The sequence below is a fragment of the Acomys minous genome (genome assembly GCF_964271855.1).
Source record: "Acomys minous genome assembly, chromosome: 2".
Classification (NCBI taxonomy): Eukaryota; Metazoa; Chordata; class Mammalia; order Rodentia; family Muridae; genus Acomys; species Acomys minous.
The window spans coordinates 130,263,249-130,286,293 of record NC_140484.1 but is presented as its reverse complement, the minus strand read 5'-3'; the positions used below and the strand labels follow the sequence as shown (position 1 = coordinate 130,286,293).

The following is a 23,045-nucleotide window of genomic DNA, read 5'->3' as shown; positions in this document are numbered from 1 at the left end:
AACCTACAGGGTGGAAGAAGGAAACCAATTCCCACCAGATGTCCTCTGACCTCTACACATGTGCTGTGGCATGTGTGTGCCTAGGCACTTAGATAAATAAAATACACAAGTACATAAATGCAATAAAAATTACAAACAAAAAAAAAACACCCAAGAAAAGAAAAATTATCAAAATCTCCTAAATTGCAGGACTCATTGAGGTGCGACTCAGTCAATTCCATCCAGCAAGAGAGGGGAGACCTCAACAGTCGCATGGGAACTGTAGAGATTCCAGAAGGCCGCGCCTTAGAAATGGGGATACTGCAGAACTAGAGCAGCGCCCGTGATCGGCAGATCACGTAGGACAGCCTCCGAAGGATCAAACTAGTTATAAGCACAGCATCTACCTGCTGGAACAAATTCCAACGTCCTCTAAAAGGAAGCAACAAAACATAGCCCCATTCATGTAAAATCACAATGTCGAGCATGCAATAAAAACTTACTAGGGATGTGAAGGTGGGAGAACATATGAGCATCTGCCCGAGAGCTCCTTTGACAGATGCAAACTCAAAGTGAAAGGTATTAGGGTTAGGCAAGGATGTTAAATGATATAAAATAATATTATAAATTCCATAAATGACATACAAAGGAAACATGAGACTAAAACATGTATAACTCTGTTGGCATAACACTCAGGACGTTGAGGCAGAACATATCGAGTTTAAGTATGTGTGTGTGTGTGTGTGTGTGTGTGTGTGTGTGTGTGTGTGTAGGATATAAAGAAGAAATTGAAATTCTGGTGATGAAAACTATAATAACTGAAATGAAAATTTTGCTGGATAAACTTTACAACTGAGGCTGGGGAGTAGCCCAGTGGGGAAAGTACTTACTGTGCAGTAATGAGAACCTAAGTTAGGATGTTGTGGTGTTTTTATTACATTCTAAAGGGCTCTACTACCCAGGCTAGCCCCCCCAATAACTGAGACCTATTGTTTACTTAGGCAGCCTAGTGCAATAACTGGGCAGGTGTGATTTAAACTAATGTTCTAGGCTAGTCTGTCTATTTCCCAGTTGCAATCCCCAAATTACTTGCCAATCTGTCATCCCGTCTGTGCTGGATCTACTCCCTCAGGCCACATCCTCTTTCTCCATTTTCTTCCTTCTCTTCTCTCTCTCCAGGCTCGTGGTCCCTACCTCTGACACCCAGTCCAGGAACCAAAGCTCCACCTACCTCAATACTGCCCAGTAATTGGCTGTCAGCAACTTTATTAACAAATCAGGGATAACTGGGGAACAAAGTTGACAGAATATCACTTGAGAATGGGCTTGTCTGAACTATCACCGGGTCTTGGAGGCCAGCAGCAGGAGACCAACCTCCAGCATTGCGATCCTCAGCACCCACATAGAAACCTGGGCACAGCACGCAGTCGTGGATACAGGGAGATCCTGAAGGTTCCCAAGCATCCATTCTAATCTAGATAATAAAATCCAGGTCTAGCAAGAGACTCAGTGTGAGGCAGGTGTAGAGGGCCGTGCAGAAAGAACAGCAAAACAGCAATTCATGAAATGTGGCCCACCGCCGGTTAGCACAACCACAGTGGGTGTGCCTCGGAGATGCAGAGCCCCAGGACGATGTGTCCTGAGGACTTCATGCTGTTATGGAGCATGGCTCTGCATGTTGCCCTTGTGGTCTTTACATCCTTCCTAATATGTGAGTTGTATGAAAACTCTAAGGAGCCTTCCAGCCCTTCACTGGCAGTATCACTACCATTACACTAATAGCACTTTAATGTTTTCAGGCATTGCTGATGCAGCAGATTAATAAGTCAGGGCCCACCCTCAGAAAGGCCTTAGACATGTAGATCGTTAGTAATGTCTACTAGCCTTAGAGAAAATCTGGAGAAACAGATTGTTAGTGAAGTTAGGTTAAGATGTTTTTGTTAGTGGCTCTGATGTAGGAATCTTAGGGAACAATTTAAAGTTCAGAAAGGCACACTCCTAATATTGAGCTAGCAAACTTTGAAGGCCAGCGAACAAGACAATGGCAGCCCAACTAGCACTGCTGACTCGACTCTCTAGCTAAAGCTGCGCTGGTGATAAAGGTGATGACTAATTTCTTTTACTCATTTTTGCCCTCAGCTTCCTGATATGATTTAATTAAAAAAAAACTGTTAATGGATAGATGTGTACCCTGAGGATTTAAAGTAGAAATGGATGCTTTTTTTAATATAAAAGTTTAGATTTGTGATTCTTTTAAGATTTTATAAGGTTACTTTTTAACATAAATAATAAAATAATTAATTCTTTCTTTGTAACTGCAAATTGCAGCCTGCCAGTTAGAGAAACTGGCTGAGAAAATTACCTTGCTTGCTTACACTTTGTTAATCTATAATAGATTGCTTAGTAGTAATGTATGTAGGTTCTTGAGAATAATTTGTTTTCTTCACCTATAATACATAAAATGTTTTTCATGTAAAGATATTGGAGAACATGCTATTTTTCCCTGATCACCAAAAGAAAAATAGAATGTAATCACAATGTAATTTTTATACTGCTTGAAAAAGATTTTGCTGGGATATATAAGCTGTGGAGAGAAAAATAAAGTTTTTGGAGCCTGCCCATTGGAATTTGTTCTGTTTACCTAATATGTATAATACGTATATGTATATGTTTAAGTGCAATATATGTATCTATGTAAAGATGATTGGAGCCTGCTTGTTGGATCTTTGCTTTATGCACCCAATATTTATGTGTACATACATGAAGTTGGTTGGAGCTTTGTTCCATTCACCCAATGTGTAAACATGTATATGTATGTATGTGCATGAATGAAGTTGTCAGAGCTTACTCATTAGAGCTTGCCTTGCTTCATTTTCTGAGTGTGTGTGTGTGTGTGTGTGTGTGTGTGTGTAGGCTCAATTTTCTGAGCAATTATATTTTATTATGAACTTATTTACCAAGAGTACCTCACTTATAACCTGACTAACCTAAACGAAAGGAAAAGGAGATTAAAGAATACAATAATGAAACCATAAGGATATCAGTTCTGAGGAACAATTCTCCTGGTGTAATCAGCAGAATTTCTTCTGCTGGAACCTGGAGCAACCGGAACCCAGAGCCTCGGCCGGAGTCCGGAGCCCCAAAGCCTTCTCTCTAGCAGCGTCTCGAAGTGGAGCGATGAACAGCCAAAACTATTCCAAGTCTCCAAAGGCCCCGCCTCCTGTTTTTGGCTCACATTTACACCTCCTCTCAGAATTTGTTCAAGGATGTTTTTCAGCTGGTTAACAACCAATCTCCCCCACATGGTGGTTGAACTTCTAAGGGGATAAACATCACCTGCTCTCTCACAACTTTTTCTCATCCCCCACTTGTAATCTAAAGAAAAACATGTTTATCTCTCCTTCATGTGTGTGTGTGTGTGTGTGTGTGTGTGTGTGTGTTTGTATGTATGTATTTATGCATGTATGTGTATGAATGAGGTTGTTGGAGATTGTTCATTGGAGCTTGTCTTGCTTCATCTTCTGAGTGTGTGTGTGTGTGTGTGTGTGTGCATGTGCGCGCATAATTTTTCTTCGTTTTTTTCCCCTTCACTGTCTACAATCAGGACCAGTCCCTACTTGCCAACTTTATGCCCCACCTCAGTTTACCCTGTGATGTCAAAGCTGACTTTCAACAGGCAGGGGTGTAGAATGTGCTAGAAGAAGGCATGCCAATGTCAACTTCTGCTCTCCACACGTGTCCACATAGATGAAAACCTCTAATCCTACCACATACAAATATTCAACAGATCATTCAAAGAGCAGTGAATTTGAAAATGTAGCAACAGAACAAAGCATAGAACCCAGAAGCTCTGTCCCCCAAGACCAGGGGGAGGGTTCATCTTTCAGCTCCCGTGACTGGGACTCAGAGCTAACTCTATATTTCCTAGCTCTTGGTTTTAGTGTTTGTTTTTCTTTTCTTTTTTCTTTTTTAAAAATTTATGTGTTTTTATTTTTGTATGTATGAGTGCTCTGTCTGCATGTACACCTGCATGTCAGAAGAGGGCATCATGTCCCTTTTTATAGATGATTGTGAGCACACCATGTGGTTAATGGGAGTTGCACACAGGACCTCTGCAAGAGCAGCCAGTACTCTTAACCACTGAGCCATCTCATCAGCCTCTTGTTTTATTTTTTAAGACAGGGTCTTTCTGTGTAGCCCTCGCTATCCCATAGGCCTCTAAACATTTTCACTACAAAGAAATTTTTGCAATAGGAATGCTTAGCCTGATTTCAGTATTATAGTATGCATATATATTCTATAAACATCACACGATTGTCCATCTTGCCAGGAGCAATACATGCAGAAGGGGTCTATGGCAAGCAAGTGAGCTTCCTAGAGGCAGTCCACTCATTTTTGCAAGGCTGTGAATGAGTGTATCCCTGATTTAGGCAAAGCCCCAGGGATTTTTGCCTCAGAACTGTTTATTGTTGCTGTACTGCCTTCCTATGCTGGTCTCATATGTCTGGCATAATGCGTTGGGCAGATTTTCTACAGAATCTTATAAAAATGATAACTCCTAATAATGCTTCCTGACTTGATTCAAGTAATTCTAATCCTCCTGCAGTACAGCAAAAACTACTAGGAGCTCTGGGAACCACGTGACTTACACCAAAAAGAAAAACAAAGTTGAAACCAATTAGAGATCAAGGAAATACATTCTCTCTAGGTTTAGTGTAGAGCTGAGGCCCAGGTGTATACCACGCTAAGAAAAGCCATATGAACATAAAAACAAAGAATCAATGGTTAGCTCTACAAGACAAGACAGACACATATTTCTTGGTAAAAACCTTGACATTAAAAAACTATCCTTTGAACATATAATGTACATATGAAATAAAATATAAAACTTCTTCTTTGAACTAATAATGAGCATATAGATAAAACCGCCATTTTAAACTTATAATGAGAAAAAATGTCTAGTTAGATATAGTTCCACTATAACTCCCTTTTTGTGTAACAGTTATATCTATTTTTGAATGAGGTAATTTTTTCATACATAAAGAACTTTTGTCTTAGAGGATATAAAAACCCAGGACAGGAATAAATAATTGTTGGAGCCCGCTGGAACTCGCTTCATCCACCAGTTGTATTTGTATATTTGTATTTATGTATATATTGTCCATGTCAGATTGTCGTGTGTGTGTGTGTGTGTGTGTGTGTGTGTGTGTGTGTGTGTGTAGGTATAAGAACGGATCTATCTGCATGGATGTATAGAGGTACTGAATGTGTGTAAATGCATGGTTTTCTTTCTCTCTCTCCCCAGCTCACAAAAACTATTACTGAGACCCAGAGCTTCTGCCAGCTGCTGGACCCTTGTCTTTGAGTAAAAGTTTTCCCACTAGCATAAGTAATTAAGTCATAAACCTCCAGGGGAATATCTGAAGAGCAATTAATGTCCTACTAGGCACCCTGCCTCAGTTTCCCCTCACCGTGTAGAAGTAGGTATTTAGCACACCATATGTCTGTACAATTAATGATATAATGTGGATGGTGAAGTCTGGATGAGAAGGGTTCTCAGCCCAGCTGTGGGGAAAACTCTAAGTGAGTATGTTTCCCCTTAATGTAAGCAAGGACTTGGGCTCAGGAGCAGGCCTGTGGGTACACCAGTAATAGTTTTACTGCGAGACAATGGAACCTTCAGGAAGTGGGGCCTAGCAAGAAGAAGTTGGGACACTGAAGGTGTGGCCTTGAAGGTGTATCACTGTGGACATTCATATGTGAGATTTCTTTGTGGACATGTTTTCATCTCTTTAAGCACCAGCCTGTTTCCAACAGCAGTTGTAGAGCTCTCATCTTCTTTGGCCATGTGTAGGAGCTTGGCATCCTTCCTCCTCCTCATCTGTCTGCCAACCACCTTCGGTCACAGCCATCTTGATGGGCACATAATTTTGCTACACTGATTCTAATTGGCATACAATTAGGTTTTTAATCTACTGTAGGTTGGTTTTTCCTTCCCTTCCTTCCTTCCTTCTTTCTTTTTTGAGACAGGGTTTCTCTGTGTAGCCTTGGCTGTCCTGGACTCGCTTTGTAGACCAGGCTGGCCTCGAACTCACAGAGATCCACCTGCCTCTGCCTTCCAAGCGCTGGGACTAAAGGCGTGCGCCACCATGCCCGGCTAGAGTTGGTTTTTCTAACGGCTGAGATACAGACATTATTTTATTATTTTATTATTTATTCTGCATAGAGCTATCCAATTTTCCCAGCACTATTTATTGAAAGGGTTTCTTTTCTTCTCTCTGTGTTTTTGAAATCTTTGCGGAACACCAGATGGCCATAGATACATGGGTGTGGATTATCTACTGTGTTTCACGGTGTCTTGTTGCTGCTTTTTGAAACAAGGTAGTCCTGGCTGCCCTGGAGCTTGCTGTGTAGACAAGGTGGCCTGAGAGATTCTTCTGCCTCTGCCCCATGGCCTGTGTTCTGGGATTAAAGCACGCACCACCACACCTGGCTCTCCTTGTTATCTTAATTACCCCAGCATACTAATAGCCTTTAAGGTTAGGTTGGCTAGTTCTTGTTGCTCAGATTGTTGTTTAGGGTTTTGAGGGTTTTTTGTTTGGTTGTTTTTTTTGTTTTTTGGTGTTTTTTTTTTTTTTTTTTTTTTTGGTTTTTTTGTTTTGTTTTGTTTTGTTTTTTGTTTTTGGGTTTTGGTTTTTTTTTTTTTTTGTAGTCTCATACAAATTTTAAAACTCTTTTTTCTAGGTCTGTGAAAAATGTCATTGGTCTATTAATACAGAGTACATAAATCCATAGAGTCCTTTGGGTACTATGGGCATTTTAATAGCACAGAGCCTCTCGTTCCACAAATCTGGGCTATGTTCATGCTTGCAGAACAAACACTTTACCCTTTCAGACCTCCCCAGTCCCCAGCCTCTTGATTTGCACTATAATTAACCACCTACTGGCAACTGGTTGAGTGTGGTGCTGGGACCTCACAAATACAAAACATGTTCTATACTCCCAGCCCAGTGTTAGATTTCTGTATGCTGATTTTGTATTTTGTAATTTTGTGGAAGAAAGGAGGGAAGAAAGAAAGGTAGTTAGAAGAAATACCTGGTATGATTTCAAATTTTAAAAATGTGTTGAGATTGTTTTATGGCTTACCAAATGATTTATGCCAGAGAATGTTGTTAGGAAGAATTTATGTTCTGAGGCTCTTTGATGACATGTTCTACAGATGTCTCTTAGTCACATTTGGTGTTGGGCACAACTTAACTTTGTCATTTTTTTATCGACTCTCTCTGGATTATCATTCATTGCTAATAATACAAGCTAGAATTATTATTATTATGTTATAAGTCTATCTCTACCTTTAGGCCGATTAACATTGGTTGCATTGTTTAGGTTTTGAGATATTGGGTACAATAATACATTTAAAATTATTTCACCTTGATGAATTGGCTGTTTTATAATTACATAACGACTTTCCTGTCTCCTTTTTACTGATTCTGGTGTAAAAGTCCATCATATCTGATCTAAGTATGGGCATTTTTATTTATTCTGGACAGCATTTGCACAGAACATCTTACTCCTTTCCTTTGCTGATTTCAGTCTATGTGTGTCCTCAGAGGTAAAGTGAGTTCTTAATAGAAGCAACTTGGAGTTAGGGAGTATATTTTTAATACAGTTACTCTGTGTCCTTTAACTGGACAATTAATCTATTTACATTTATGACAATGGTGGAGTGCTCTCTATTAATTTGCTTCTCCAGACTTGTTTAGCTTGTTTTCTTTCCACCCCAGGACCACCTGCTTAGGAACCGAATCACTCAGCTAGGCTGGGCTGGGCCCTCCTCATCCATCACTAATTAAGAAAATGCCTCCAGGCCAATCCTAGGGAAGCAATTTCTCAGTTTAGAGTCCATCTTCTGAGATATGTCTAGGTTCATGTCAAGCTGACAAAAACCAGCTGGCACACGAACAAGTGCTGCCACTCCCCATTTCTCTGCCTCCTGGCCCAGGATAAAGTAGCCAGCTCCAGTGTGTTCTCCCTGCTATTGTGGACTGACTGCAGAGAGCAGCGAGTCCTAAACCAAATCTTTGCTTCTCCAGGCTGTCTGGGCCAGGTATGGGTCTCAGTGGTGGGAAAAGCTGCTGATGCATCCACTTTGGCTGCAGGCCTTTCCTCTTTAGCTCTTAGAACTCGCATGCTATGCTCCTGACCCACAAGGATAACTCTGTCCTCGGGGCACTGGGAATTCTTGTTACCTTGGGGATATTTGTTTTGCCTTTAACGTTTGAGAGTTTGATGATGGCAAAATCTACCTTTGGCCTTCCTGTTTCTGGATATTTTTTTCCTCCTGTGGATTTAGAAGTTTTTGTTTTGTTGTGTTTTCATCACTGACTCTGGTAAGTTTCCTATCCCTTTGGAATTACTAACGATGCCCAGTAGCGTGGGTATCTGCTGCTCTTCTAACTCCATTCTAAAGCTGCTGGAGTAATCTTTATGCTTTATGCTCTTTCTTCTTCTCCAATTACAGTTTCAAACAGCCTGCTTCTGCGTTCGCTACTTCTTCCCTGTATTTGGTCTCTTCTGCCCTCTACATTTTTAATATGAGACACTGTATTTTTTTTTTCAGTGCAACTAAGCTTTATTTTTTAAAAAAGGCTTCCGTCTCTGTCAAGTTTTTCCAAGTACTGAATCATTGTTTTCTTTTGAAGGTCACTGAGTTTCTTTAAAACATCTTAAATTCACAAAGACTACTTGTTCATTGCCTTTCACCTTATGTCAGCTGTCGGGTGGGGGCAGAGTTCCCACACATTCCTGATGCTATTGGCGTGTGACGTGTTTGCTTCAGTTTTTGTACTCTGTCTTTGTGCTTACTTTTCCAGACATTCTAACATTTTCTCTCAGTCTATCGTGATTTCTGCAACCGTGTGTGCTGGAGTCAGTGCAAGAGTGCTGCCACTGTTTGAGCACTAGAGGGTGACCAGAGCCCACGCTTACCTCAAACCCCCAGCTGGTGATCTGTTCACAGCATGAGCTAGGGGAGTATCTAAACAGGTCAGTCCATCCTCCCAAACCTCTGCATAGAGCTGTATTAATCCAAAGATCTCACCCAGTGACCAGTAGGTGTTCTGACACGGCAGAGTCTGCCCTGTCTGGATATAAGCACCACGAAGGGACCAGCCCCAGGCTTCTGTGACATTCATTCCTGTATAGGGCCATCAAAACTGCAACACCGTCACACTCACAGCGACAGACTGCCAGCAATTGAGGCACACACTGTGTCAACTGCCTGCCTACTGCTAACTCATAGCTGGAGATTGCTTCAATCAGCCATTGGTAACACCGGGTAGAAGATCAATAAACCAGGGCTGTCCTAGAGGGGCTTTCCACAGGCAGGCCTGAGGACAGGGGCTGTTAGGGTTCTGCCCAGTGTTAGGATTCATACAACCAGGCTTAATAACCTCCAAGGCGAAGTTCTAAGTTTATTACCCCATCCTCTCCCCAACATAGTCTGTTTGTTCTTCAAGACAGGGTTTCTCTGTGTAGCCCTGGCTGTCTTGGAACTAGCTCTTTAGACCAGGCTGGCCTTAAACTTACAAAGATCTACCTGCCTCTGCCTCCTGAGTGTTGGGATTAAAGATGTGCACCAGCACCACTGCCTGGCCCCAGCATAGTCTTGCTATCCAAGTGTGGGATAGTGTTAATGTACTCCATCTCAACTTATGACCCAGCCTTGGCGGCTCACCTCTGGTAGTACAGCTATCTCTGTCCCTGTCCCTGTAAAATGGACCCTCACATCTGCCCTGCCACCAGTGATGGGTACTCTAAAGCTAATCAAAATCATAGCTGAGTCCTCCATTAGAACCTGGACAGCTTCGGGAAGGGATCCATGCCCACACTACAGCTGCTAGTGAATCAAGCCAGAAGGCAAAGCTCTCCCCTTGGGGATACAGATGTAGGTAATTCTAAAGGCTCCATCTGTGAGCACTAGCCTAGGAACACCTGTACTGCCTGAGGTTTGGGAATAGCTGGCACAGGAAGTCTCTCAGCTGCCAAAGCTGAGGTACTGGAGTCTCAGAGCCACAAGGACCCACACGGTCTGGGCGTTCAGTGAGAGTGAACAAGGCCAACCCGAGGCTGATGACAGTCTAGGCAAAACCCTGAGTCTGTCCTACTGACTCTGGGATCTCTCTGCCTGATGCTCAGCATGCTTAGAGGCACCATCTAAGATCTGAGCTATGTAGGGATTTAGTTTCCACCTGACACAGGTCTTCTCCAAAGTAGTTAAAGTCCTGTGGTAGCTTTTGTGCCCCGCTCCCAGAAAGTAGAATCTTGCTTTCTTCTCTGATACCCAACACTGGGAGAGATGTGGTAGAAGTAATCCTTCAGCCAATTAACACAGCGCTGGTAGCTCAGTCATGAGTGCTGGCCTAGGGGCAGGGCTTATCGGGCTCTGCTTGGCACTGGATTCCCCCTGCCACGCCTGATACTGGATTTGAAGTCTAAGTCCTGTATTTGATTTTTCTCCTCCCATCATTCCCTCTTCTCTCTCCATGCCTCTTAAAGTTGAAGGGGGGCTGATGTGGTGATTCTTTTCTTCCTGTTTCTTCAATAAATCCTTTCCTATAATTTTACTAAAACCAGGCAGTATGGTCTCTCGCCTTACTTTCTTAGCTCTTGAAAATGAATGGCTGTTCGAAGAGGTATGTCTATGGTGTGAGCGTCATTAGAGGACTGGACTCCGTCGCTATCCTGCTCTCTCCTACAACACTCAGAGAGATGAGTAATGTTAGTGCCACCTGTGTTTTCCTAATGTCTGATGAAGTTAAAAGTCTTTCCACATATGAACTTGTCGCCTGTATATCTTCTTGCATAAAATACCCATACATGCCTTTTGCTCATTTTCTAATTGGTTCACTCATTTTTAATAATATTTTGCACTCTTGCAATGGTTTTTCTCTGTAGTCTTTTAATTATTTTTTCAAATTTCATACATGAGTGGTATATTTACATCATTTCTACTTCTTTCTCTTTTTCTCCAACTCTTTTTATGTGCTCTCACTCTTGAATTCATGACTTCATCATACATATATGTATGTATGCATTGTATGTATGCATATATAGTCTATTTGGTGTTGCTCATATGTACATGAGTTCAGGGACCACTTGGGATTGGATGGCCTATTAAGAGGCATGTCCCTAGAGAAAACTAATTCTCCCACTCCCAGTGACCATTGACCACCCTGTAGATCTTCATTCATGGGTGGGACCAAAAGGCTACACAAAGAAAACAAATGAAGTTACAAGTAGTGAAAAATAGAAGTAAGAACACAAACAGCAAAAAGATAACAAAATAATAGTTATCAACACACTTTTTAATAACAACTTTCAAATATTAGTGGCCTTAATTCTCCAATCAAAAGATAAAAGGTTAGATGAAGAGAATGAGAAACAAAAACCATATTATCATTATCTATAGGAAACTCCTTTCGCAGCTGGAGCACTGACTGCTCTTCCAGAGGACCTGGCTTCAATTCCCAACAACCACTAAGAAAAAACAAAAACAAAAATTGTACATATTACGCAGGGCATGGTGGTGCATGCCTGTAATCCCAGGACTCAGGGAGGCAGAGGCAGGCAGATCTCTGTGATTTTGAGATCAGCCTGGTCTACAAAGTGAGTCCTGGATAGCCAAGGCTACACAGAGAAACCCTGTCTCGAAAAACCAAAACAAACAAACAAACAAAAAAAAAAGAAAAGAAAAAGAAAAAAATTCCTTTTGCTTTCAAGACTGTGCTCACCTTAGAGTGAAAGGTTGGGGTTGGGGTACCCCAGAAAATAGAACCAGGAAACAAACATCACTACTCTAACGTGTGACAAAACAGACTTTAAACCAAAATAAATCTGAGGAGTTAAAGAAGGACACTTCATTTTGATCAGGGAAACGATTAAACAAAAAGGCATTACAATCTTAAACACATGTGCACCTCCCCTGGCTCCCCAATTTCATTAAAAACATACTACTGGGGTTCAAGATATAGAGTAACCCAAGTCAACAGCAGTAGCTGATTTCAGTACATGCTTTCCCCAACACACTGCTCATCTGGACAAAAATAGAGAACCATAGGAATTGGGTGACATCATACATCAAATGGACCTAACAGATGTATAGTGACAATTTTGGAATTTTGGTTTAGTTAAAAATACCACAGAAATATTATTATAAGAATGTGTTTTTCTAAAACTAAACTATCTGGTCTTCAACCCCATTAGAGACTTCAGAAGGAATAAAATTGAATACCTGAGTAAACAGAAGTGTGGGCTAGCAGCTTCCAAAGTGGAAAAAAAAAATGAAACAGTTTGCTGCCTGAACAGTCACCCAAAACTCTCCATAACACTGATAGATGTTTAAGTTGACAGGAGATATGATAGATATTGACTTACATTCAGAATTTTAGACTCACCAAGATGGGAAATATGTTTTCTTCAAGGTTGCCAAATGCAAATAGCCAAAACACTATGAATGTAACCTTTATATAATTCCTGATTGTTTCATGGTTCTTCTTGCTGTATGTAGCTTATTTTATATATGTGTACCAGTATTAAATATATATGTAAAAATATTTTTAAACGTGTTTTTGTTTTGGTCCCATGTATGGGAATATGGGGGTGCTTGAGACTGTCCAGAGCATCTGACTATGGTTTGCCTCGTGGCCTAACTGAGGCATGTTTTTGCCAGCTGCAGATAGTTTCTGAGATTGTGTGACAGATTCTGGGAACTCTTCAGAGGGCATATAAATGCTAGGGTCCTGGGAGGCAGTTGGTGGTGGTTGTTGGTCATTTTGGGGGGTTGGTGGTTTGTTAGCAGTTGTAGTCAAAAAAGAAACAAAAAAAAAAAAAAGAAATTAGATTCAGGTATCTCTCCCTCACCTCCATCCTTCTGGCATTCCTATTTAGTGTTATAAGGTGAAACGCGGTTGGGGGATAAAGGTGGTAAAAAGAAGAGCCCACAAAGTAGCCAAGACCAGTTTATACAGATGTCTATAGCATAGTCCACCACACACTGAAGTCTATACTTTAAACTCAGCATCCCATAGAACGCTCACTAAAATAGACCACAGATTGGGGACACAAAACAAATGTCAACAAATGCAGAAAATCTGAAATAACCACATGTATCCTGCCTGACCACAATGTAATAAAGCTTGAAATCAACAGCAAAAGAATCCCTAGAAATTACACAAACTCATAGAAATTAAACAACACTCTACTAAGTGATGAATGAGTTTAAAAAACCAAGTAGAAAATAAAAACTTTCTTGAAATAAATGAAAATAAAAAATACAACATACCAAAATTTCATATGAGGGAAATTTATAGTTCCAAGGGCATACATTAAAAAAATAAAAAGGACTATAAGCAAATGATGGAACTCAAGAGTTTGGCAGAACAAGAACAAACCAAACCCAAATTAGGTAGACATGAAGAAATAGTAAGAAATAGGGAAGAAATAAATGAAGCAGAAAAAAACAAACAAACAAAAAACAGTACATCTAAGACCTGGGTGTTTTTAAAACATACAAGATTTTTTTAAAAAGCATACAAGGTTGATAAATTCTTAGACAAATGAACCAGAAGAAAGAGGAGTCATAAATTATCCAGATCAGAGATTAGCAGGGGAACACTAGGCTTTGCTGTAAAGCCTATTTCTATCCTATTTTATGTAAAATTGGAGTCATCTTTTAGTACATAGCAGTTCTCTATTTTTCATTTTCCCTGGTAGGATTCCTGATATGGATCTCATTCCCTACGTGGAACCTGGGTGCCGTGCCATCTAGTGTGGTGTGGAAGCTCTGGGTGTGACTGTGAAAGTGGCAGAGGTGTTTGGAAGAATCTTTGGAAAGAGATGTCAACAAGCAGAGAAATAAGAAGCTGGAAGAATAGTCAATATCAAGAGTTAAAATCACAGCAGAGAATAATGTTTTAGGGGTTCACTGGGCCAGAATCCCTTCACCACTTTAAGTCCACAACCATTGGGTGCTTCCAGAAGTGACACAAGAAGCTCCATTAAAATACTTAGTTTTAATGCATCCAGAAGTCCAAAAACCCTAATTTGGGGTCTCACCACCTACGCTTTAGGCCTTATGAACTGAGCTACATTCCCTTTCTTGGAAGCCAGAGTACTCCTCTGTTAAATCAAAAGTTCCTTTTTCTGTTTGCCTCACCGAATGAGCATGACAAGACTATGTGCTCAGAATATATACTAATACATTCATCAGAAGAAGGAAGCCTTTCTACTTCCTACAATGCCTAGATACATAAATTCTGCGCCCTTTCCTGGCCCTCTCTGATCCAAGTATCTTTGTTTTTCTTTGGACCATTGCTACACTCTGCTACTTTAATTCTTTCCAAAGCATATTAAAACAACAACAATGAGGCTGGGTGTGGTGGCGCACGCCTTTAATCCCAGCACTCGGGAGGCAGAGGCAGGTGGATCACTGTGAGTTCGAGTCTAGCCTGGTCTACAAAGTGAGTCTAGGACAGCTAAGATAACACAGAGAAACCCTGTCTCGAAAAACCAAACCCCCCACCCCAAAAACAAAATATAATATATATAATAAATATATATAAAGAAACCTGCAGTTGGATGTGGTGGTATATCCCTGTAATCCCAGCATTTAGGAAGTAGAGGCAGAAGGTCAGAAGGTTACATCATCCTCAGCTACATAGTGAGTTCAAAGCCACCCTAGTTACACATGGTTTGGCTTCCCAACACAAACGTATACAGAGTTGGTGAGATGGCTCAGTAACCAATGGGACCCACCACCAAATGTAACAACCTGAGTTTGATCTCTGCGACCCACATGATGGAAGGGAAGAACCAACTCCATTTTTTAACCTCTATACACACACCAAGGCACATATGTACAGATATATAAGCAGACAAATAATAATATAACAAAAATAGAAAACATATACAAAGAAACAAACCAACAGCCACAAAACCAATAGGCCATCTAGCCTCTGACACCTACCCTGGCTGTCCATTACACATTTATGGAGCTCTATGATTTGTTATTGCTCATTAAGATGCCTTTGAGGGCTGGAGAGATGGCTGCACTGCCTGCTCTTCCAAAGGTCCTCAGTTCAATTCCCAGCAACCACATGGTGGCTCACAACCATCTATAATGTGATCTTGTGCCCTCTTCTGTCGTACATGCAAGCAAAAACACTGTATACTTAATAAATAAATACATCGTTAAAAAAAGAGATGCCTTTGAATAGGTTGATGCTTTTGTCTGGAATGCCCCCAAATCTGCTTAGCAAAATACTTTCCTTTAAGGCTAGCTCAAACATAACTTGAGTATACAGATTATTTCTTTCACAGAACAGGAGGTACCCTTTTCCTCCACCGAGGCTCCTCTGCACTTGATTTATCCTTCTCTGAAAGGCTTGCTATCACAAATCAAATGGCCTTACTCTGTGGTCACCTAGAATTATACCACATTTCCTTTCCTCTTGGGAAGATAAAAGTGAAAGACATATCTCACCCAATTGCATCTCCTGAACACTCAGCAGGCATCCTAAAATATAGCAGATATTTAGGCAAGGTTAATGAATAAGTCCTGAAGGTACATGGGGTAAGGTGCAAGCATGGTTTACACTGGAAATATATCTCAGTCATATGTGCTCTGTGAGCCTATAGTAAAGAACACAGAAGTAGAGGGGTATATTTTATAAGGGAGATGGGGCTCATTACACGTGGCATGTGCAAACATGCTATATAAACATGGGAGACGCTTTTCAAGGCTTATTCTCCTTACACCTTAAGCCATCTGGTCCTTTCCCATGACATTAGACAAAACCCCTACCCTCTACCCTAGTCCTACCTTACGTATACATCTGTCTCCAGGCCAGAGGCATCATATTCAACGGCCTTCTCAAAGGACATCATGGTATTCTCTGGCGCCAACTATGGAAGAAAGGGACATCAAGCCCTATGCCTTAGAGTCCTCTCAACATTTCTTGTATGCCAGACATAGAGCCTGGGGATGAAGGGGCTTTGAGAGCAGAGCCTGGCTCCCTCAGCTCTCTTCTCAAAGAGGATGACTCTGTTCAGCTATCCAGTGCAGCACTGGTCACAGCAAAGAGAAGCAGACCAGGAGTTAGATGACCTGAGTTCAAACACAACATAGACAATGAACTCCTTATTCTTGTCCTGTCAGGATTCCCTTTCCTCCAGGATCTCTGATATTTCTGAGGTTCCCTTCTGTCATTCACATACCGGGTACACATCTGCATTCATCCACATGCCCCCCCACACCTGCATCCACCCACATGCCCCACATACACCTGCATCCACCCACACACCCCACACACACCTGCATCCACCCACACGCCCCACACACACCTGCATCCACTCACACACCCCACACACACCTGCATCCACCCACACGCCCCACACACACCTGCATCCACCCACACGCCCCACACACACCTGCATCCACCCACACGCCCCACACACACCTGCATCCACCCACACACCCCACACACACCTGCATCCACCCACATGCCCCACACACACCTGCATCCACCCACACGCCCCACACACACGTGCATCCACCCACACGCCCCACACACACCTGCATCCACCCACACACCCCACACACACCTGCATCCACCCACACGCCCCACACACACCTGCATCCACCCACACACCCCACACACACCTGCATCCACCCACACACCCAACACACACCTGCATCCACTCACACGCCCCACACACACCTGCATCCACCCACACGCCCCACACACCTGCATCCACCCACACGCCCCACACACACCTGCATCCACCCACACGCCCCACACACACCTGCATCCACCCACACGCCCCACACACACCTGCATCCACCCACACGCCCCACACACACCTGCATCCACCCACACGCCCCACACACACCTGCATCCACCCACACGCCCCACACACACCTGCATCCACCCACACGCCCCACACACACCTGCATCCACCCACTCGCCCCACACACACCTGCATCCACTCACACGCCCCACACACACCTGCATCCACCCACTCGCCCCACACACACCTGCATCCACCCACATGCCCCACACACACCTGCATCCACTCACACACCCCACACACACCTGCATCCACCCACATGCCCCACACACACCTGCATCCACCCACTCGCCCCACACACACCTGCATCCACCCACATGCCCCACACACACCTGCATCCACCCACACGCCCCACACACACCTGCATCCACCCACACACCCAACACACACCTGCATCCACTCACACGCCCCACACACACCTACATCCACTCACACGCCCCACACACACCTGCATCCACCCACACGCCCCACACACACCTGCATCCACTCACACGCCCCACACACACCTGCATCCACCCACACGCCCCACACACACCTGCATCCACTCACACGCCCCACACACACCTGCATCCACTCACACGCCCCACACACACCTGCATCCACCCACTCGCCCCACACACACCTGCATCCACCCACACGCCCCACACACACCTGCATCCACCCACACGCCCCACACACACCTGCATCCACCCACACGCCCCACACACACCTGCATCCACCCACACGCCCCACACACACCTGCATCCACCCACACGCCCCACACACACCTGCATCCACCCACACGCCCCACACACACCTGCATCCACCCACACGCCCCACACACACCTGCATCCACCCACACGCCCCACACACACCTGCATCCACCCACACGCCCCACACACACCTGCATCCACCCACTCGCCCCACACACACCTGCATCCACCCACACGCCCCACACACACCTGCATCCACCCACACGCCCCACACACACCTGCATCCACCCACACGCCCCACACACACCTGCATCCACCCACACGCCCCACACACACCTGCATCCACCCACTCGCCCCACACACACCTGCATCCACCCACTCGCCCCACACACACCTGCATCCACCCATGCGCATCACACTCTGACCTACCATGGGGGCGCCTCTATGTCCAAAGAAGACAGGCTTAGGCCCTAAGTTCTCCTTCTTCAGAACGCAGGGAGAATAAATTCCCAGTGGCATCAAATAAAGACATAAAAGAATAATAAGGAAGGGCAATCCAGCAATTACTTGTAGAGCTGAAAAAGTTGGAAGCAGACAAGCAAAGTGGGTAAACAGGAAAAGAGGGACGGAGAGCCTTTTCCAACAGCTAACTACCTAAAGCGGCAGCCAGTGCGCGATCTGCTTTTCTATTTCTGTCAAGTTCTCTCTTTCAGGGCTTCAGATATAAATACACAGGATTGCTCAGACAGAGACCTTTTTCAGGGCTGGGTACTGAATCCAGGCCCCATATATGCTAGGCAAGTAGGCTCCCTCTGATCTACATTTCAGACAGACATTATTAAGGCAGTACTGCTGTAACTTGAAAGTGAAAATGTAAACACTGTACATAAAGTGGGTGGGAGGAAGGGAGGAAAGGGCGGGGGTCGGGAGGGGGAGAAAGGAAGGAAATATAAGAAACAGCATCTTGGAGGAGAACTTGGCTGGCTCTAAAGGAGCCTGGTGGCCGTGAAGATCATCCTAAGAGGCCTCTAAGTTAGGGCAGAGCAGTACAGTGAACAAGATACTAACTGACAGAAATGTGAGTACTAAGCTCTGTCACTCTTTATTATGTTTGAGGACGTGGGATGCAACGTCTCTGGGTCTTTATTTTTTTTCTGTAAATTAGGTCTGTCTTGCAGCTAACATTAACCTCAGATTTGTTACAACAGTGCTGACTCGTAACAGTTTATAAATATTATTAGTTGTGTTTCTTTCCCTCCTCCTTTCTCTTCTTCCCACTGCACACGTGCACGCACACCTGCACGCACACCTGCAGGCACACCTGCACGCACACCTGCATGCACACCCACCTCCCACCCCAGCCCACTCTCAATTCCTACCATCAGCTGCTTCCTCACCTTCTGCTTTAGACCTCTGAGGATTCCACCCACTTGTTCGATTTTTTTAAAGTTACTACCTATGCTTCAGTGACTTTCAAATTGAGGTCTTCAGCTCTAACCTTTTAACCTTGTGAATATATTACATCTCTCCAGGGTTTTGTGTTCAAAGTCTGTCATCCTGTATGTTCTTATTTTAACTAAAATAGAAAAAAACAGTTTATTGTTGTTCACTATAAGTTCATGTCCTAGAAATATTTTCTAAAATTTAACACACACACACACACACACACACACACACACACACACCAAAACCCAGCACCAATATTAAACCAGCCCTTCATTTGCCTGCACCCTTCCACAAGCCAGGAAGCGAGTGCCTTTTATTTAACCATAGGGAAATAAAAGAGATGTAGAGAGAAGACCCGCTGCTTTCCATTGCACAGCAGCTCAACACACAGAGCTCATTGCCTGGTCTCCACTGTCGTTGCAAAGGAATAGAGAGGACACCGCTGCAGAGGCGGTCACTCCTGCTCCTTTAAGTTCCGAGGTATGACAGGGACTCACAAGAGATCTCTCTGAGTCACGCAATGTAACCAGAGCTCTCTGGACATAATATCAATTGAAATCAGTGATATTTGTGTACAAACAAGCTAGCTTCAGAGCAGCACTCAGGACAAAGCAGAATTTAGTGCCCTCTGCTGTCCCCATCTGCCCCCGATAAATGATATGTTAACCTAGAGGGAAAATGATGTTTTTCTAAAAGAATCCTTCCCAGAAGAAAGTTGGCTTAGTAATAGAAGTACTATCACAGGCTGGTCAGTAAGTGAGACCATGAAGAATATCCTTGCATAACACACTAAAGGAATTTCAAAGAGGCCCATGGGTGGCTGGCTATCACCTCTGTTTCTCTGAGTGGCATATGCAAGCTGGGGAGATCAGGCATGGCTGCACCTCATCTGATGTACCTACTTTCTGATTCCAAGTGGGCCATACAGATGGCTAGAGGCCAGGAAATGATAATCATCACAGTTATGAGGCTCAGGTGCACGAAGGGAGCAAAGATCTGGAAAAAAACCAAAAGTTAGACTAGACACATGGGGACAGCATGCTGAGAAGCGCAGGGTGACGCTTACCTGCAGGGACAGCCCCGCTATCAGCCACTTGTCCCTCCAGTATCGGTTTAACAGAAACAACAAGAAGGAGACCAGCAGAATTGTCAGCAAGATGAAGACCTGGGGAAGCAGAAAGGGCTTTTCAGCTTCTCGGCACCGGATTTGGATCAGAACTGTCCTTGTGAACTACGTGTGATTAAGTAGAACACCATGGTCTCTGTCTTTTCTATCTAAGCACCTGTGAGTCCTTGGTGTTGGATGGCTCCAATAACTCACTTCCACTGTTCCTAAGTCTCTGCTGTGTAGCATGGCTGGAAGGAATTACAAAACTGTGTGGCTTGATGCTACTACCAGTCTGACATTTCCATTTTTAGCCAGGCCCTTTTCAATTATTTTCATCCTTAGCCAGCCACCCAATTTCAGTAACAGCCATTACAAACCTTTACCCGCTCTTTGACTTTAAAAAAAAAAAAGTGCAAGCCCAGCTTTCAAATACTTAAATGCAGCATTACCAGCCTATTAGGCCATTAGCAAACTAAATGCATACAGCAATTGATCTATTGAATTGCCTCTTACCCAATACCAAAATTTACAAATGATTTAAAGGATGCAAACAATCATAAGGTACAAATAAAATATTTTCCCTTGGGGAAATACGGTCATGAAAAACACAGCTACCCATGAAAGGTCTTCACTCTCCTGCATCAGTAAGTCATTCTGATTTCGAGCTTAAAATGTGAAGTGTGTTTTGAGACAAGTATATAGAAAATGCTGCTTTGCAGAAGGGAGTCATTTGTATACAGAGAATCCTTATCTGCCACTCTGTTAATTATATAACTCCACAAAGTCCTTTTGCCTGCCACCATAAAAACCTGTAGTTCCAGGCTTAAAGTAAAGGCAACCGAGATACATTAGTTCTATCTTGTTAGAAAATTTCACAGAGGCATCCCATTATTCCTAGCTAACTGATACCTTAGGTGAGGAGTTATAAGGAAGTCAAGTTATTAGCATGTTTACGAGGAGTTTTGACTGGTCACTGCAATCTGAAAGTGCTCTCTGGGAATCCATGGGTGATCGAGAGATTCCAGACCTGCTGCTAATCCTGTCCCTTCCAGGTTATTCTGAAAAAGGACAAAAGTAAACCTCCAAGCCCTAAAGAGTAATTGCCTTCCAAGAGAAGGTCACTTCCCCTTAGAATCTATCTCCCTCACTTCTCATTGCCCACAGATTCATAATTGCAATTAGATCCCAAAATAGTTCAGGCAAGAAGGTTTGGAAAATAATGGCAAATTTGTATTAACTTGAATGGGCAAAAATCCTATTGAAGATGTATAGGAATTAATTCTAAGCATTACACCATACAAGGAGAAAGCATAATTTTAAACCAGTCTAACTTTAGAGATATGGAACATGGATCAGATATTTCCATTTTGGAATACCAGAATCTAAGATTTGGTCAGCATCTTGTTGTCTGAAACTGATTCAGTAATCACAGCATGTATTCAACAGAGGTAAAGTAGAGTAAAAAACTTCACTAAAACATAAGACTTAATGGACACTGGCATTCTCGTTCTGGAAGCTAACAAACCACTTTCCTGCTGCCTGTGTGTAAAAAGGGTAAGGTTCTGTAGCTAGAATTTAGCCTGGTGTTTATGCCTCATCTGTTCCTGGCTGGTGATAATAGCTGGGCTTAATGAACGTAGGATGCCAACAATTGCTTGGCTGAAAATTCAGTGAAAAGGGGCTGACAGAATAATAAGTTTCTTGGTGGTGATTAATTTATAATAGGTTCAAAGTCTAAAATGGATAGTATTAGCAGTAAGACTTTTTATTTTCTTTCTAATATACATTCTTTCCATGGAAGAGCTCATGATTTCAATTTTCATTTAATTAATATTACTTAGCTATGCCTTCAATTTGAATTTCCCACTTGAGGAAGTGGAGATTTAAGGGTGCCACTCAAAAGACTCAACATGCTCCCAGATTTGGGGAGAGACATTAGCATGCTGTCACAATTGTCCTTGAGAGCATCTATAAAAAAAAAGGAAGAGCATGCTACTGAGGCTGATCATAGTCCATGGAAGGGCAAGTCAGAAACTCCATGCTGCAAGGATGCTGCTGGTCCACAGAGAATGGAAGGAGGGTGCCTGTTCTCAGAGGACAGGGTATGAACTGTTGGAGGGAAGCCATGGTGGTATCATTTCAAAGGTATTTGTCAACCGGATCTTAAAGGAGACGTTTCAGGGAAGATCATAAGAAAGCAGGCACTGACTCAAATAAAACGTCATTGAGGAAAGAGCCACTGCCCTCTCCACCACGTCAGGCAAGGGCTGAGTCTAGCCCAGATAGAGCAACCACCATGGTTTAGATCTTTAGGGTTGGAAATCGTGTTACTACAGTGAATTACAATTTTAATGACTGAAATGAGAATGCTATTGTGATGGAAAAGAACTGCAAAAGTAAGAAATGTGCCTAAGATTTCACTGGGACAGGAAGAACAAAGCCAATGAGTATAACATGAAACAGTAAGAAACAAAAAAAAAAAAAAAAAAACAAACAAACAGGTACAGCCTTTTAGGCTTAGCAAGTTTGGTGCTTCAGTTCCTATTGTCAGAAATGTGCTTATTTCAGTTAAAACTGTACAAGCAGATCTGTGCAGGGAACAGTGAAAGGGGGCCAGCTGCGTGTGCAGCATGCAACACTGGGGAGCCCCGCCATCATGTCTACAGCCTTCTGTGAGGACGAAGCTGCCTTACCTTATGAGATGTATGCAGGTTTAGTTCAATCCTTTCCCACAGCAACAAAACCCCAAATAACTGCAAAGCAAAGAAGGCAAGGCAATTATTTTCAAATTACTAAAGTCCTGCCCAGAACAGTTCTGTACTTCTGTTGCCTCTCATAATGGGCACTGCCTTTGCTTCTTGGCCTACTCTTTATTCTCTCTTACCATGGTCCTTTTTAAGGCTCTTCTTCCC

General features: G+C 43.1%; 1 protein-coding gene across 6 annotated transcripts in view; it reads right to left on the bottom strand.

The window, feature by feature from the left end:
- GDPD4 (glycerophosphodiester phosphodiesterase domain containing 4) overlaps window positions 1-23,045 on the bottom strand; it is a 91,192-nt gene that overhangs the window by 46,283 nt on the left and 21,864 nt on the right. For 5 of the 6 annotated variants that reach the window (XR_014776592.1, XR_014776593.1, XR_014776594.1 and 2 more), the window contains 7 exons: window positions 22,827-22,886; window positions 20,092-20,190; window positions 19,928-20,021; window positions 19,078-19,155; window positions 18,009-18,154; window positions 15,860-15,942; window positions 15,521-15,553 (listed from right to left, as the gene is read on the bottom strand). Coding sequence is in view for 1 of the 6 variants with exons in the window: in XM_084768206.1 (XP_084624332.1) it covers window positions 15,521-15,553; window positions 15,860-15,942; window positions 18,009-18,154; window positions 19,078-19,155; window positions 19,928-20,021; window positions 20,092-20,190; window positions 22,827-22,886 (593 nt within the window). In the remaining 5 variants the exon portion in view is untranslated. The remainder of the gene's footprint in view (window positions 1-15,520; window positions 15,554-15,859; window positions 15,943-18,008; window positions 18,155-19,077; window positions 19,156-19,927; window positions 20,022-20,091; window positions 20,191-22,826; window positions 22,887-23,045) is intronic. The other variant, XR_014776595.1, reaches the window with a different exon arrangement.